The 18236-nt window shown below is 41.8% G+C and overlaps 1 protein-coding gene across 1 annotated transcript in view; it reads right to left on the bottom strand.

The window, feature by feature from the left end:
• Positions 1-18236, bottom strand: part of LOC104278477 (probable G-protein coupled receptor 112) — a gene marked incomplete at its 5' end in the record, with an annotated part of 28612 nt that overhangs the window by 7994 nt on the left and 2382 nt on the right. The window contains 12 exons of the mRNA XM_009875465.1: positions 298-401; positions 1259-1304; positions 3032-3154; positions 3956-4105; positions 4229-4394; positions 7166-7376; positions 8446-8564; positions 9046-9178; positions 10086-10234; positions 13112-13164; positions 13465-13559; positions 13994-14074. Of these exons, the coding sequence (XP_009873767.1) occupies positions 298-401; positions 1259-1304; positions 3032-3154; positions 3956-4105; positions 4229-4394; positions 7166-7376; positions 8446-8564; positions 9046-9178; positions 10086-10234; positions 13112-13164; positions 13465-13559; positions 13994-14074 (1430 nt within the window). The remainder of the gene's footprint in view (positions 1-297; positions 402-1258; positions 1305-3031; positions 3155-3955; positions 4106-4228; positions 4395-7165; positions 7377-8445; positions 8565-9045; positions 9179-10085; positions 10235-13111; positions 13165-13464; positions 13560-13993; positions 14075-18236) is intronic.

The following is an 18236-nucleotide window of genomic DNA, read 5'->3' as shown; positions in this document are numbered from 1 at the left end:
GTAATAAATTTAACACAGTATTTCCAATGCAGCAAATAGCACATTAACATTGATTAAGTTACATTGCAAAGTCCAAAGTACATCCATAAAATGAATTTGCCTTGAAGCAAGTGGCGTTTAGGAGACTTTATAACGCAAACATTATTATAACTGTTTTGTTTGTTATAACTGATTTTGGCAAAATTGCAGATATCTAACAGGTTGTATAGATATGAATCTCCCATCTCCCCCCAAAACTAGCGATGACTTTGTTTAGTGCCACGGGACTTTTCTGGAGATGATTCAGGGAGTACTTACCAGTAGGACTCCAAAATGGGTAAGATGGTTACAAAAACAGATTGTGTAATTCATATCTGTGTATTCCATTTCACACCCTGATGTATTCCAACCACCCAGTCCATCTGTGTAATAAAGAAAAAGGGATTTTTAAGCAGAGTTAGTCATGCTCAGTCATTTATAGCTCTGCAGCACGCAGAATGTGTGAATATGAGCTCAAGTTAGTACAGATTGCAGGGTCGTTTAGCAGTGCACAAGTGAGATTTCACACAGGAACACATCTTATATAGTTGCCTGAGAACCTCAAAACTTGGATGAAAGCCTCTGGTGAAATGAAGAAATATTTAAAGTCATTTACACGCGTGCACACAGAGAAAGCAGGAAGGTAAGGAAAAGTGCACTGGACTAGATTACACTGCAGGTTGTGGGACCACAGAAGGCAAGAAATATTTGCTGGGCAGATGATTTGTTTAGGTAGAGTGTAATACTGAAAAAGCCAGATCCTCACTGGTAAGGTTAAATTTATGTGGTATGCATGACATACTCAGAAGCTAAGCTCCTGATTTTATATATAGATATATTCTAACACCAATAATTACAGAAAAAACCTCTGGCACATGTTCTGAGTTTACTCAGTACACATTCCCTTTTCTGTGGCTGTTGACTAGCTGAGCCATATTCAAGAGTTGACCACAATAAAGCCCCTGCTGACTACCCTCAAGTAACTGTGAGAAGTCATCTGACATTTCATTGCATTTCTGCTTTTTTCTTAGACTAAGTCATCTTCTTCCTGTAGATGTGCCGCAGTACAATGCCGGACACGTATCCCCTAAGTCGTAACACTGATTACTGAGGTATCACCGTCAGTGGAAACCAGGCTCGGCAGAACAGCCTCAGAGTTTCAAGCTGCAAAGTCAAGGAGCCAAAGGCTCTGCGAGGCTGGTGATGAAGCAAGCAGGGCAGCTCTGTAAATAACACTTACTGTTCTTCTCAAAGTCCCAAAAGACACAGTGCACTGCTGCATTACCCTGAAAGCAGAGAAAAAGGAGGCTGTGACATTTATTCAGTATTTCCGCACACTGCCTGCACTCACAGACAGTGCAGCTTTCCTATAACTGGGGTATATAACGAAAGGCAGTTTGATTTGATTTCCTCTGTACTGAAAGCCCACTCCTCTCTGCAATTATTTGCATGGTGGTGCTGCAGGGGCTCTGTAGGTCGCTGGAGATGCCACCAGTTCAGGGGCAGTTGCACACTTGGTGATTGGGAACCAGCTGGGATATGGGCTGTATCACCCATGACACTGAAAACCAGCAGAGGAACCCAGTTTTTGCCTTCCTCTTTACAGAGAGAAATCCTGGGAGCCAGTGATTTTCCCAGTTTTCCCCACCTTTCTGTATCTTGCACTGCCTTTCCAGGACAGCAGAAAATCTGTCAAATCGTCCAGCTTAGACCAATTCCTGTGTCTGATCTCATTGGCTTCATGCGGTATCTGAGATGTCATAGCGAATTACTGGTGAAATTCAAAAGTTATGACTAAGACCTAGAATAACAACCTGAGATTTAATACAATTTAAAAAACCCACAAAACCCACCAACCAAAAAAAACCAATTCCCAACACAAGAAAACTTTTATTTTAGAATTTCAGTGTTTCCACTATCTCTGAAACCAGGCGGGAAGACACCTAAGAGAAAGTGAAGCTTGCCTGCATATTGCAAACAACTGAACAGATTTAAATGGATATTCAATGCAATGTTTTCCCTTGGGGACATTCTAGTTTATTACTCATAATGCTGCAGCAAACTTTCCCAAGGCATAGATTCAATTTTCTTTTATTGTTAATAAAGTTTAATAAAACACAGAGTTTACAGGAAGCCACTCCAACAGATAAGCTGTTAAGATGTGTGATCTGTAGACTGTCAAATATAATTAGGCAGAGAGCCAAAGATGTAGGCTAGAATGATATCTCATTAAATATTTAATTAGGATATTTTTAAAAAGTCGAGGAAAAAAAAATCTGAGGGGTGCCAGATGGTCTGTTGGAATAAAAATGATGGAAGAGAAGAGATATCTGGATGAAATTTTTTGTATATATTATTTTCTAGAACCGAATGGAAAGAGCATATTGCAAAAAAATCAGTGTTTTCGAGATCTCATTAATTTGAATTTTAATCAAATTCATCTCATTGAGTACTTTTGTTCTGCCCTGGGTTTGCAAAGTATTTGTGTGGAGGCTGGGCCGTAAAGAGTAGCAACACAGAAATGTTAAGGTGGAACTCAGTCGACAAGTTTGACCCATGCCTATCAAAAATATTTTGAGAGATTTTAGTTTTGAAACATTGTTTTGGAACAAAACAAAACAAATTCCTTTAGAAAACATCTATGCAATGTTTTGATGTTGTTGTTTTTTTAATTTACCCCTAGTGGTGACTAAAACAATTTGGTGAATTCAGACCAACTACAAATCATTTCAGTCAAACCCCAAACCTGCCTTTTTTAGCAAATAAACTATTCCTTGACAAAAACTGCCCGGATCAAAACAAGGAAACAATGACAACATCCCTTGCTGCTTTTACCAATCTGCAGGAATTTAACACCAAGATCTTAGTGGTGTGTCAGTGTTTTGGTTGATATATCATGGAAAAGTTAGGCAGCAAAATGTTTTAGGCGTATTTGTCCTGTTGCCAGTTTATTGTAAGGTAAGTGAAATAGGCTCCACTTCTACATGTCCCTGAGAAAATGAACGCAACCTACCGTATTTTGGTCTATGTGCTGAAGAGCAATAGTCACAGGCTCACTGAGGTTCTGAATTGATGCATTCTCAATACTGGCACTCACGACGTAAGTATTCAACCTCTCCTTCGTTAAACTGTCATCCTGCAGTGGAAAAATATGCACGTGTAAAAAAAAATTCCAGCTCTTCCATCCTTCCACATTTTTAAAATTGTGTTTCTTAGAAATGGCGATCAGCTCAACACTATGTGATGCCTGATGTCATTTAGCTACTTGCTATTTCGTTAGAAAATCTAGTTAGTTCCAAACTCAGGGACAGCCTTCACATCAGCTGAAGCAGAACTGAGTTTCAGATGCATCAGCTGGATTGAGAAAGCTGTATAATCAATTCAGCACATCAAACCACCCAGTTGTATATCATTAAGCTCATTAGACAGCAGACATAATTGTGAATGCTTCTTCTGTGGGAAAAGCATTGCTCAGCACACTGTATGCTCCATCATACCAAAAGAAATGTCTTCAGTTTGAATTACACTCACACACCCCTTGAGCTAAGAAAACATAGCAAATACTAGAATAGTCCTAAATACAGTGTATCAGTGCTGCTATTATTTTAATGGAATCATAAATCTTTAAATTATTTTCATGATATTTGACATCTACCATGTATGTTCCTTAACTACAAGCTTCCTAGCAGAGGAAGGTTAGCGTATGTGTGAACAAAAAGTCTAAGATCTACAGACACCTCTCAGAGCACCCTTGCTAGAGAGAAGGTTTTGCTGCCTGGGTACATTTTCCCTGCACATCTCTTAGTGCTCCGTCAGTCTGATGCTAAATGCGTCCAGAACAGATGAACATGAAGCTATTGGGAATTTCCTTTTGTGCGCACCAAGAACAGCTGAACTGATTACTGCTGTGTTAGTGTTTGTGAGGAGTTGTAGTTACCGCAAAGAGTGAAGTAGTGCCAAAAAACTTAAACTGGATCTTTGAATGCTTGTCTGGGTCAGAGTGCTCAATCCCTAGGAATTTCTTCAGTGATTTTGGCAAAAACACAGAGGCCAAGGCCTTTTTGAAAGGGTTTTCCTGAACATCGATCTGCAGGAGAGAGAGATGACATGCTCAGAGCTGCCTTCCTCATGTCAAATACACAACGGTACCAAACAGCAGGAGGATTCTCTGGTTTTGTCAGTGGTTCCCGAGGTGATATTTTGCTCTCACCTTGAGACCCACGCCTCTGTCGTAGGAGGTAACACCGAAGGCCAGTCCTCCAAACATGCTGGGATCTGGTCGTATCACCAACAAAGCCAAGGAAGTGGTTGTGACCGATGTATTTCTTTCTGTGTAAGTCACCTTATAGCCTATCTCCTCGGTTGTCTTCAGGATACTTTACCAAGAGCAACAGCAAGGAAAAGAATAATAAAATAAATACATCTCTTGAAATGTTCTCCTGAATTCATAGTATGCATCCAGAAGATAATCAGCTAAAACCCTCTGTTTTGATTTATGTTCACAAGGAGCAAACACTAGAGCAGAATAGGTCCATGCTGGGGAAGATGGCATTTGTTCTGGCCCAGGGTGAGGTGATGGCAAGCAGTCGAGTTAGCGTGTTTCAGTAGGCTCATTCTGTCAGGTGGAAGATACCCTCCTGTGGACACAACACGAGGTCGTTCTGGGAACACCTGAGTCAAAATTCACACCCAGTCAGATACCACATTTTATTTGGAAAGCAGTAACCCGTAAAACCTGCTAATTTGATTATTTGCAGTTATTTAATTGTACAGGTAAAATATCAGAGCCAGAATAATTCGATCTGCAAGGGACTTCTGGAGCGATGTCCCCCGAACCCTCACCTTCCCCAGGCAGGGCACAGCTTGCTCAGGGGCTTGTCTAGTAAAGCTCTGAATATCTGACGATGAGATTTCATGGGCTTTCTGGGCCCTACTCTCAGTGGTGTTTTATTTCTAAGTAAAGAGGCTGGAATCCTAAGGAGGCAGGAAACTAGGGCTGTTTGATGCTCATGCGCTTTAAGAGCCAGAGACAGTTCCACAACTTGTTTGGTCTCCCCTAAGGCTGTTCAGAAGTATGCAAGAAGGGATAATATTCTATTGAAATTGGCTGTGACAGCTGGCTTGGACAGACTAAAGGAAAATCTTCCTGCCCTTCTTTGTTCTGGTGTTATCTTTGTGCCGTCGTCAGTCCCAGGCACACAAGGACCCTCATGGGATCCTTTCAGCTGCAGCTGCCCTAGAGCCATGAAGTCTGGAGTTCAATTTCCTCAATATAGCTGAAATCCAAAATTTCTACCAAGGCCTGAAACAAGGAGCGTAATAGCACTTGTGAGGATATTATGCTAATACTCTTCAGATATCATCACAGTATTTGTGCTCTTCTAACATCTGATTTGTGGAAAAATGAAAATACCTAAAATTCTCCTGCCCATAAAAATGGTGAGATGTTTTTATCACAACTTCTAGATACCAACACCATCTCCATTAAGGATCAGGAATCCAAGGCCTGCCAGAACATCATGCTTGTCCCTAAAACCTTACATGATTTCACGGGAGGAGAATTCGAAGTAATGGATGTTTCACTTGAAATAAAAGCACAGCCTATCTGAGAAGGCAGAGGTGTTGAGTGCTGGCAGCTATCACAGGCCCCACTCCACACACTGCAGTGCAGTAGACTTTGAGGAGAGAGCACAGAGCAAAACAGATCATGATGCTACTCAGTGCTTTCTCTCGGGCAGATTTTCTGATCTATTTTTAGCTACTCCTCCGTGCACACGCCAGAGATTGAAAAGGCAAAGCATAGCTGTCCAGTACAAATAACCGGGTTGTTGCATAGCCTATGCCCCACCTAGAATTTAAGTGGAAAGTTAGTTTTTCTTGCTTTTGGTATTTTTCATTTTAATATTTCTTATTAAAATACTGTTTTACATTAAGTGAGACAAAATTGCAGGTAGGCACAGTCTTTAAAATGAGACATGCTGAAAGACTTTTAATGGGATGAACACATCTCTTACACTGTTGGTTAGCGTCAGATCTGCCAGAACCAACTATAATAATCTTTCCTGTTTGGAGGCTCAGGCTGTGTAGTGAGAAGTGGGTAACTGTCTTGTCCAGATCAGAAATGAGTAAACTCTGTGTATTTACATTTGCCTTTGTAAAGCATGGCAGTAGTTTTGGGAACAGTTGCTGCACAGCAACAGAAGGCAGACATTTCAAAAACAGGTAGTTGAGCTACTTTTAAGATCTCAAAGGAGAGAGATGTTTTTAAAGCCATCTAGCAACCTCAATTTCAGGATGTGCAAGAACTGCATAATGGACAGCGTATCCTAAACGGAGAGGCTGAGAGAGCTGGTGTTGTTTAGCCTGGAAAAGAGGAGACTCACTCTCTACAAGTCCCTGAAAGGGGGGTGCAGTCAGGTGGGGATCGGGCTCTTCTCCCGGGCAACTGGTGGCAGGACAAGGGGGCATGGCCTGAAACTGCGTCAGGGGAGGTTTCGGTTGGATCTCAGGAAGCCCTTCCTCATGGAGAGGGTGCTCAGGCACTGGGATGCACTGACCAGGGAAGGGCTGGAGTCACCGTCCCTGGAGGGGTTTAAGGAGAGGCTGGATGTGGCACTCAGTGCTGTGGTCTGGCCGATGTGATGGTGTTGGGTCATAGGCTGGACTTGATGATCTCAGAGGTCTTTTCCAGCCCCAACAATTCTGTGATTCTGTGAAATACAGATTTTGAAGTCTAACGTTGAATAGCTATATTATATCTTTATCAGCACAGGTACAGCACTCCAGCCTGGTGTGCTGGGGGAACAGATATGTGTCTCCAGGACGACCTACCAACAGACCTCACTGCTGAGCTGTAAACATCACCTCTGAGATGAGCCGGTGGCTTGGTAAGTCTCCCTGATCTGCCTCCAGGCTGAGATGCCCACAGAGAACAACTCCATGATGGTGACTTCTGCAGAACTGATTCTGGTAAAAGCACTTTTGACAACACAATAACCAATCTCTACTGCTAGGAGCAACATACATGTTTAAGATCTGAGTACAGAAATTGGTAACTCTTGTGGTGGTGTCTTAATAGACTGAATGAATTACTCCACGGTGCCATTTTAGCTTAGGGAGCCACATCTGGGCAAATTATCTTACTTACCTGTTGGTCATTTTTCTAATGTTCTGCTCTTCTATTTCTTGCAGCAAAATGTGGTTTATTATAGACAATATAGTTTCTGCAAGTGTCATGCTCATATCTGCAAGCCTTATGATTTCAGAAATTTTACTTGCAATGATATCTAATTCTTCCATATGCAGCGTGGCATCTGGCAACAGGTATAAAATGTGCTGTACAATGTCTTGTGCATTCTCTGAAAAAAATGAAAGTAGAGATGATTTATCTGGCATAGATATAGGTCTAGTTATATAGCTACACGTCTTTATGTCAAAGCAAGGAGTTAGTTTGCTTTTCCTCTCCATATGGTCATAGTATTTCTGATGTATTAAAAAATTACAGCCCAAGAATAAGTCAATAGGCCTTCAACATGCCAATGAAACTGGCAAAAACTTCAAAGTAAAATCTGAATTATCTCAGGTTGTATTTTAAAGGGAGAAATATTCAAAACAATATTATCTCCTGCTTTTGGATTATAAAGATTATCTGTAAATAATATTTAGTTTTAACTGTAGTCACATTTACAAGCATTTGTGAGTTCAAAATTGTACAAGATCCACCCCTTTCCCCAAATGCTGCTTAACTGGTAAAACAGCAAAAGCAAATTCTGAATGATATGGTTTGAAAAGTCATCATCTCATCATCCTTGTATAATTTTTTATAGAAGCAGAGCTTTACACCCTGAGAATCAGACAGACTGTATGCAACGGGAGATATCTTTCAATGAGCTGTTATTTGATGCCACTGCTGCGTAGGTGGCTAAGCTACGGTATTGCTTTTGTTCACCATTCAAACAGCTTGCCTTGTTTGGCATAGCTTAAAAAAAAGGTATAATACGGTGGCAAAGGTCACCTTACAACTTACATGAATTACAGCACAAAATTTTCAGTTCCATACACTGATTTGTGCTTCTTTGTATAAGATATTATGAACTGTTTTGATGTGGTAACAGAGAGAGTACAGACAGGCAAGACCTGTCACATTATTCCTTGCTTATTTACTTAGTTCTAAATCTAAGTGTAGGATCTGAGACAAGTCTTCAAAGGGCTAGCTAGAGAATTTCAAAGCACCTGCAAAACTCACCTACATTAAAACCACTTCAAAATGACCAGGTAAGTAGGATGCACATAAAGTGACCAGGGAAGTAGGATGCACATAAAACAACCTTGTTGGTTCAGTCCTTCGGATGTCCAACATAAGCATTATCTGAGTATAACTATTTTTACTTGGATTCCCCGTGTCACTGAAGCATCTTGATATCTCACCTTCTGTTATCATGATATCATGGAGGTCTAAAATATTATTTGGAAGTTCTTCCAGTAATTTACATTCAGCTATATTCGGTTTCTTCCAGAAAGTTTGCTCAAGTTCAATATTAATTGCACTGAAAAATGAAAACAGTGTACATTGCTACAAGAAAAATATATAACTGATGTTCCTTGTATTTCACATTGAAGTTGCTAAGAATGTAATTACTTAGTCCAGTTTTGAAAACTGACTTGAAAGTCAGATCTGACAGCACTCAGTTAGCAGGGTGGGAACAGAGCCCCAATGCCAGAGCAATTTGAAATGCATCCGGAGGTATGGGGAGGCAGAGAGCCATGAATGGATGGCACGAAATGCTCCAGTGCATCTGTTTCACCTCCCTGCTCAGGTGGAAAGTCAGCTTCCTCCTGTGCTGGCCTGTGCTTGCTGCTGGTGATGGAAATGATGGAACACTCCCTTCATCCTGCCTCTTTCCATCTTCCTTGGCACAGTGCTGCTGTGTGCCAGGACAGACAGCTGCCTGGTGCCCCATCACACAGAGCCTGGCGCTCCCTCCTGTCCCCTTGCAAGAAGCAGAACGAGATGATCTCATTGCTCACCAGCTCCTTTGAGCAGACTGCAGCGGGTTTTTCCTGCAGCTGACCTCTGCCTTGGTAGCTGGACTTGTTAGCGGCCAGGAATAATTCCCCTTGTAGGTCGTGCGTGAAAAGCTTTCTGGACAATCCATTAGTGCTGAGGATGAAATACATAAGAGCTCTTTAAAAAGATTTAATAGTCAAAAAGAAGACACACACCCCCACCGCCCCCGACATCCAGGAACCCAGTTGTTCTCTGGACATCCTTTCCTGATTGGAATGAGCTGTAATTTGCAAACTGGATAGAAGGATTTTACAGGATTACTGGCTGCAAGAAAACATTTTGCTTAAATATTTTGTCTGTTCCTCTGCAATCTTTTTCTCTTTTGTTTGACAAGGTCACCTCTTAGGTAAAGTGTTGGTTTTGCAGTACCACAAACCAGAGTTAAGGACAGTACATCCTGCAGGCTTCTCTTATCTATCTGAATGTGCTTTCACACTGCTCCTCATTATCCCATCAATGCCTTGTTTCCAGGCTTGCAGTTTTATTGTCTGCAGCTGGTCTTCAGTATAAAATGTAGTTTTGAAGTTCAGGTGCAGTCTGTTAGCTTTTATCTCTGGTTTACTTCTGTATTTTAAGGGACAATAGAGATGGTAACCAAACCATCAAAGAGATCATTTGCCATTTGAGGCTTGATCCAAGATGCACGGGCATTGAGCAAGTGTTGGCAAAGGGTTGGTTTCAGTGTTTGGCTCCAGTGTTTGGCTCCGGGCTCCAGAGCACTGGCTATGGGCAGGGGCTCCTGGATTTGCAGCTTGACTTTGCCTTCATTGCAAAGGTGCTCAGATTCAAGTTTTAGCTTACCTCCATTTGTCTGGATCTCCAGTTACTCATCTTGCTGTCATTGCACGATCTACAGCTTCTGCATCAGATGAGGTCAAGTCTAGCTACTTGTAAGGATGTTTTCCAGCCTAATCTCTCCACAAGATTTAAATTTCCTAGAACACTTGCAGCTAGAATTACCAAGCATGTGATTTCCAATGAGGTTTTAATGAAGCATTACCTATTGGCTTGACAGCCACATCTTCAGGTTTCACATATAAGGATAATGGTCCCTCTTCGTAAGTGTCATTCAACAAATGTTTGATCTTGAGACTCAGCACTTGTTGTATTTCTAGTGATGTGGCCTTTATAATGGCCTTACAGATGTAGCTACAAATATAATACACAAACAAGGCTACCTTATTAGTAACATTTCACAACTCTAAGTGATTACAAAATGAAGGAGTAACCCAGAAAACTATATGTAATTGGATCATTTATGAATGTATTTTGTTCACCCTAAGTGCAATCCTAATGTGACCAAATGCCACTTCTTATTTATGCTAGTACCTTATCCCTGGAAATGCTTTCTAAAGTACTAATTATTGGGAATACAGGTAAAAAAAAAATCTATTTATAGTTTCATTGTAAATGAAACTGTAACTAGGAAACGTCAAAAGGTTTCCTAATCACGTTATCTTCGCAAAGGAACATCTTTGTCACAAGTAAGCACTTCTCAAGCAAATTTTAAAGTTTGGAGTGAACTAGTCATAAAACAATGAGGTGTGTGAATACCCCCGCGTCCAAACAGAGGTGACAGACTTCAAGGCTCCCAGGAAAACTGAGATTGAATTAACAGTATCTCTACTGATTTCCAGCTTTTCCTCCTCAAAACACATATTCTTCTTGAGAACTATGTTTGCTGACTTCAGGAGGTTTGGAAAGACCTTATTGCTCTCTGAGTGGCTTCAGACATGGCAGAAAGATGCAAGAAGCCAGCTCCCAGCTATGAATGGATCACCTCAATGAACCTCTAACTTCACGGAGGCCTGAGTGAGATTTCCTTAGGATTGGGATGTTTCAGGTGTTTCCAACTTGCTCCTGTCCATACACAGTGGTTCCCCACTCAGCATGGCCTTTGTAAACCATCTGCAACCCCTTGAAAGTGATAGGAACCAAGCTCCCCTTCCTCTACTGGCTCAAGGTCAGAATGTGTTCAGGATTTCCTGCAGAAGAGGGGAAGGATTCATCCTTGAAGCCTTCTTAGGTACTCTCCACTCACTGATCTGGTCCCAGTGAAGGATATTGCTCACAGCCAGCTCCTACAGTGCAGAACAAACCCCCCGGCTTGCCATGGAAGCACTCCGAGCCTCCCAAGATTTGGGGTGTGAGAGGGAAACCTCGGCTGCTCAAATACATTTCCCCAAGTCAGGGATTACTGTGGTTCTGACATCACTTGTGCTTTCCTATTTTATATAAATAAAGACTCCACAGTTATTCTGAAACTGAAACAGCTGAGGAGTGGTATAATTCCTACACACCCTAAAAATCAAATCAGTATGAACTATGGAAACCCTTTCACAACCATGAGTCTTACCTTTGCGACATCGGCTTTACCTTCGTCTTCAGTTTGCATAGAAGGACACAAAAAATTAGAAGCTGGTTAGAATCAACTGGCACAGGTTGGATTTTAAGGAAAGCAAGCAGCAGAGACTCAGTGCGCTCATTAAAATAGAGCCTATTGCTTGAAATGTTATGGGGACTTGACTCTCCAGAGCAGCCTTTGTTTCACAGTACTTCTAGAGGTACATCAGGATAAAACAGTACATCATTGTGCCTTGATCCTGTCTCATACAGAGAGCAGGCTGGATCTATAGCCAATGCGGCTCAGCGAGTGTGCTCATCGGAAGATATTGCAAAGTAGACTGCTTGAAGATACTGCTGGGCACACCCAGCATTCCTTTTTCAGCACAGAAATTATCAATATCTATTGGACACAATGGCTCTCCAGCCTAACTATTTACATGGGAAACACCTACCAGACTGGAGGTCAATGTTTAACAATTTCAACAAAACACAATAGTATCAGCATTTAGACCATGGACCTACTATATTCTCTATGAAGAGATAAGAAAGTTTTAAAATCAGAAAATAACAAATTACATACGTGAGTTCTCTTATAGACCCTGCTTTTTGGATGATTACCCCTGCAAGCAAAAGAAAATAGAATAATTATTTCATAGTAAGCATATAAATACAGCATGCCCTATTCTTCTCTCACCTAAAAAAAATAATCTTACAATCACTGTGAGCCAGATCTTGCAATATAGCAGTTGTTCTGAATTCTGCACAGGTATATCTACATAAATCTCCAAGGCCAAGTACAGTAACAGATATGCACCCTGGCAAAAACGCTTCTTCCATAATGGGACCCACCCTTCTCTTACTACTTTCCAAATCGTATTCACGCCACATAAACAGTGTTACTGTATTGTCAATTGTATAGCAAGCAGTAAGTGTGGAAGTTGGAGAAGAAAGTAGAAACTGAAATACACATGAAATTATGAAAATCTATGTCTGTACAAGTGATACTTTCATGAATTACTGGATTGAGCTAAAAAGGATGAAATAGAGGAGTCTTGTGCAACAAGTAATCTTTTCCGAGCAGAGGTTTGGAACTATAATATCCTTTCACTAGGCACTGCAGGACCCAGTGTGTACCTACTTACAAAGACTAGACAGCCCTCACGGGTCTGTGACCTTCACTCTGTGATGGCTGTGACCCCTAAACTCCTTTGTGCTCACATGCAATCACTGAAACAGGGCTTCAGCAGTACCAACGTGAATGAACCCTGCAGGTACTGGTGCTCTGCTCTACTTCTCATCTCCTGCAAGTACCAATTTCTATACTTCTTGAATTGCAACGATAGCGTAAGAGATACACCATCCCACCTGACTCATTGCACACTGCAGAGGCAGCAAAGGTTTCATCTTCATCATGAACCAATACATATGGCCAAAGATGAGGTCTCAGTTTGGCAGCAGCTACTTGCCTTGAACTAGGCAGGATATATATTTTTCAGGTGAGTGAGCTCAGTAAACAAAATGTGGGTGTTCCACATGATCACAGTTGTACAGATCTGAGAGTTTGATTTATACCCTTGTCACAGGACTGGTCAGTTGTGAAATGGGTATTTGGAACCTGACTGCAGTTTCACTCAAAGCAGAGAGGGTCAAGGTGACACCACTATGCGGCCTGAGACCTACCTGACTTTAAAGTTGGTCACAACAAATTCTTCTCCAGTAAATATGATACTAAACTGGAAAGAGAACAATAACATTTTTATTAACGTGTTGATACTTTGTAGAGGCCTGCCTCTAAACTTAGAACTGTCAACAAAATTCTAAATCCTGATGAAAATGGCTAAAAATTCCCCTTCCTTCAGAATTTCATTTTATCCTATTAAAAATGCATTGGATATACGATTCTGAGACTCCACAATATTGTTACATGGATGCTTATTTCTGTGTTGTCCCATCAGTTTGCATTCTGTACCAGCTGTCCTCGTCATCAGGTACTTCCTGGAAATACGTGAGGATGAGAAAAGTGAACTACTCACCCAGCTTTCAAGAAGCTTCCTTGCGTCATAGTAATCGGGAGCACTCTCAGTTTTGTAGAAGAGAGAAAAGTTCATGTCAACGTTAAAGAAGCTGACTGTAAGAAGAGCAGGTAAGTGAGATGCATCCCGTAGTTTGCACAGAAGATGCCTGCACCCCCTCCCACCTCCTCACCCCTCTGCTGAGCCACGGTTATGTTTCCCCTTCCCATGGTCACTGAGGGTCTTTGGGAAATCCAGATTGCTGTTGCATGGCTAGAAACATTGTTAAAGAGCCTAAGGGCCTGAACACATGGTCAGGTGATCACAGCTTTAACAAATAAGTCGTGGCTCATACTTGTGGGTGCACTAACTTAGTTTTTACTGCCTGATAATGCATAGGAGGAGTTGGGAAGCTCTGCTGTTAGGGAACATCTTGCTAAGTAGCAGTAGATTAAACCTGTGAACAAGTCTGAAATTGTCACGTGTATGGTGTCAGTCAGTGTCAGTGATGATCATGTTGGCATTTATAATGCCTTCATTTAGCACTTACGTGGGACAGTACCGTTGCTACTACTGGTTGGCGGTGACAGAGGCAGCGTAGGAACCCTTGTTGACAACGCTTCACTCGAGCCTGCTGAAAAGAACATTAAAAGGCCTAAGAATCCACAATGGCAAAAGTGTAAGGAAGAATATAGTCCAGGTGAGAGAGCGGCATGTGTCCTGCAGCGAGGGCCATTGTAACGGAGAGCTGCTGCTGCTCCCCAGACCTCTGCAGGGGGAAAGCAAAGAGGGGGAAAAAACACCTGCACGTGAGAGCTTTTTATTTCTCCAGAGGTAACTACAGTGTAAAAAGGGGGGAAATGGCGTTTGCAGTTTAGATCGCAGGGAAGACCAGAGTTTATGCAACGTGATCTTTTTTTACTGCTTGTGTTGAAGAGCAATTATCTCTCCCTTCCCTTCTTGCTGGTGTTACCTGTGCCAGCCTGCAGGAACAGGCATTTGCCAAACACTGAACTCTAATGGGTTAACAGGCAGCAAGGCAAGGGAGATGAACATTGATATTCACAGCCTCTGGCTTAATGATAACCTGGCATAAGGGTTTCTATTATAAATGCTGGACATCCTGCCTATTGTTTTTCAAAGTAAAGAATTCCAAGAATTCATTTGTAGCAAATTTTCCTTGAAGTGAATCACCTTGTCAACCCAGATACGGTTTTTGCATTTCACAGACAATCTGCCACATCACCAGGCAGACAGGGACAAAACGGGGGATGTTTGTCACATGTACTAGAGAAAATTGCAGTGAACCGAATCACCGTATAACATTACAGGCCTCGGTGATGAAAGAGAAGCAAGATCACAACATTTTGCTGTAGAGGTACTGTTTCCTTGCTGTACTGATAATTTGTGGTTTTTTTCTTCACTCACGTGACTGTCAGAGACTTGACATTCTAGCTCTGACTGAGAGAAATAAGCTTAACATATGAATACGAAGCCAAGTGTCTATGAATAAGGAGCGTGGCTGGAAATAAGTAGAGTCAGGCCATGCTTCATAAAACATTGTTTTCTCTGCTGTAGTTCAAGGCAAGGAGAATCACCCATGCTCAAAATACAACAGCCCATCTCTGACCCATTCAAATCAATGGCAATACATCCACAGGCAGTAACAGAAACAGAGACTATTAATGACTTGGAGCCTCCTATTTTTATCCTAAATAGCTTCAAATTATTTTGTGAAGGTGAAAGGACAGCTGAAGTGAAAAGCCCCTTCTCAACAGGCATGCTACACTACACAAGCTTCTGCTTCCCAGACAAACAAGCAGTTTTACCCCTTGCGCTCATCTGTGAAGTCAAACCGGAGCAATTTCTGACTTCCAACTTCATGAAGAAGCAGACAACAAAGCTATTGGAAGTCCAGCTGTTTCTCCAAGGCTGGCTCTTGTAAGCTAAGCTCAGACCCTTCAGTCTTCAGCTCAGGCCTTCAGCTTCCAAATGCTCCTCAGAGGTGCCTGTCTGTGTTTTGGTGTCACCTCATGATCTAGAAAACAGTGGTTTCAGCCCCTGTAGCATTATCATCAGCAGAGGCAGCACGCTCAGAGCTGAGCCAGGAGGCTCCTCCACACCTGGAGGCAGTGGGATGGGGAGCAGGAAGGTTACACGGGCTGTTCTGGAGGTGAAGCTCTCCAGCAACCTGCGTCTGCAGTGCGCTGCTCTTTGTAGTGCGATCCCTGCTTCTCCCAACACGTCCAGAAAGCTGTAAAAAATAGCAAGCCTGCTTTTCCCATGGTGCTTGATGAAGCTCAGATTTTCATTAGGACATCTCTTTACTGAGGCCTTTTACTTCTAGGATAGTACTAAACCGTTGGGGTAAAAACGGACTAATTTACTCTCCTTTACTCTTCCACTAAAACACTGGCAAGTCCAGGAGCAAGCTGACACGTTGTCATTTCAAATCCTTTGCCCGTAGCAGGTCAGAAACATGACCTGACATAACAGCTATTTGCTGATTCTTTATTTGAAAAAGATCTGCAGGCTTAGATCATCCAGCTGCAAGACAGGCCGAGATATTCAAAACACAGACCTCCCAGCAAGAGCCACTAACACTGACATGCACATGAATAGGCAAAAAACAAGGAGCAAGATCTCCCAAAAAAAAGACCCTAGAGACCAAGGAAAACAACTCCTCTAAAGAAAAAAGGACCTGAAATTCAGGGGATGTGATTTTTCCTCCAGCACCCGTGCACACCAAGCCCTCCCCATCCTCACAGCACATACCACCGTGAGAATACAAAGAGTAAAGCCTGGAGAACCTGACCCCAGTGCTGCCGAGGCAGGTATTCCAGCATCCCCAGTGACTTTAACCCCACAGCTTAAACTTCTCACGGAAACCTGTGTGCCTTTCTGTCGTGCCGAGCTGCAGAGACGGGTTCTGTGAGCCCCAGTGCGATGCTACAAATAATTAGCCGCTGTTTTCAAGTGGATAGAAAATGAGTGTCCTGTTACAGGCTTTTTTTAAGAGCTGCTCTCATAGAGGAAGTGTAATAAGAATGCAGAAGGGCCAGTGCTGTGCAAATCACTGGAATAAAACTCTTTTTCCTTTCCTTACAGAAACACAGACATGATTTTATCAAGCAACAAACCAAACTGTTTGGCCACTTAGGGTTTACCTTGTCCTCCTGACTGTTACAGTGCAGCAGACCCTCTCCAGATAGAAGGAATTTGCATGTAGCTGGATAATTACAAGCTCCATTCTGTTCCTGTTGTTATCAGACTAATGTTTCAAAACCCAGTGCCTCTGGGGTGATGTATGGTATCACCCAGCGTCAGTCAAGAGGATCAGAAAAAAACTGCGAGGGAGAAGAAAAATAGAGAAATGGCCAACCCAACCCCAAACCCATTCTGATCAGGAGTGTAACTCACGATGTCATTTTCATCTCCTGACAAAAGAAGCATAATTATAATTTCACAGATTCTAATTTATTTCTTTCTTTCTCTTTCTCATTATCACCTGAAGAAAAAAAAGTATCTGTTTATTCTCACATGTCAAGGATCATTGCCAGCAGGCAGGTGTCGGATTAGACACCTGAACCCCGTACCTTCATTTGTTTTAATTAACATGCATGTAATTCCATTCACGAAGTGAGGGCTAAGGCATAATGACAGATGAGATCTGAAACTAGAGAAATACTGACATTTTAAAGTCCTACATAAGGATTTTGGTTTGATAATTTAGTAAGTGGTTTATTTGGCATCCTGTAAATATGCATGGTTTCCAATAGAAGAGCAGCAAAAATTAGACCAACCAATAAGAGAACTGTAATATATTAACTATATAAATATATAAATGTATTATTAGCAGTCCTTTTCAGGTATTGCATATTCATCCCTCTCCCAGATTATTTAAAATTAAGAAGAAAATCAGAAATCAGTGTGTGGGTGAGGCAGGGGGAGGAAAAGATGAAGACTGTGAGTCAGTGAGAGGATGAGAACATGCACTTTTACTGCTGCACTTTTAGCAAAGGCCCAGCTGAGCTGGTAAAGTAAAGGATCATCTTCAAGAGCTCTGGGAAAAAGCAAAGGCAGAACAATAACTTTACTCCCACTTTCAAGCAAAGCCAGTGCAGTTGCTCTGATAATCATATCACATATAAAAGTCAGCACACCTCCTTAAGGATGCTTCTTGCTACTTTTATATCATAGAATCATAGAATGGCCTAAGCTGGAAGGGACCTTAGAGATCATTTTAATCCAGCCTCCCTGCATGAGACATTTCACTTGCTTTGCCTAAATCAGCCCTTGCTTTCCAAAAATAATGCAGGATTTTCCAAACAAAGCAGGCTGCCCAACTTCCCAGCACAACTGCATAAACCATTCACTGTCAAGGTGACGGAAATAATGCACAGATCTATAAGTAATGTATATAAACAGAAGTAAACCTTGCATCAAGTAACTGTTATAGGGCATAAGTAAAAATTTAAGTCATGACATTAGCATTGAAATGGCACCTCTCCATGGCATTTCATTACAAGGCAACACTTTGGCACAACTATTTCTTATATGCATGCTCCAGATGTTCTCACACAGGGAGAGATGGCCCCATAAGGACAACCCATACGAACTACAGTCAAGTGAAGCTTCCCCTACCTGACAGACAGGATGTAAATCTCAGTATGTATTTACACCACTCACTGTTATCCCCATCTCCTGTATGCTCAGTATGTCTGTGTGCAATAGCCAGCTCATGAATTTCAGTCAATTAAAGGAGTAGATTTATAGTGGAAGCAAAGGTCTTG

This window comes from Apaloderma vittatum, unplaced genomic scaffold (assembly GCF_000703405.1).
Source record: "Apaloderma vittatum isolate BGI_N311 unplaced genomic scaffold, ASM70340v1 scaffold6038, whole genome shotgun sequence".
Lineage (NCBI taxonomy): Eukaryota > Metazoa > Chordata > Aves > Trogoniformes > Trogonidae > Apaloderma > Apaloderma vittatum.
The sequence above is the reverse complement of the archived record's forward strand: the minus strand, read 5'-3'. Positions and strand labels throughout refer to the sequence as shown.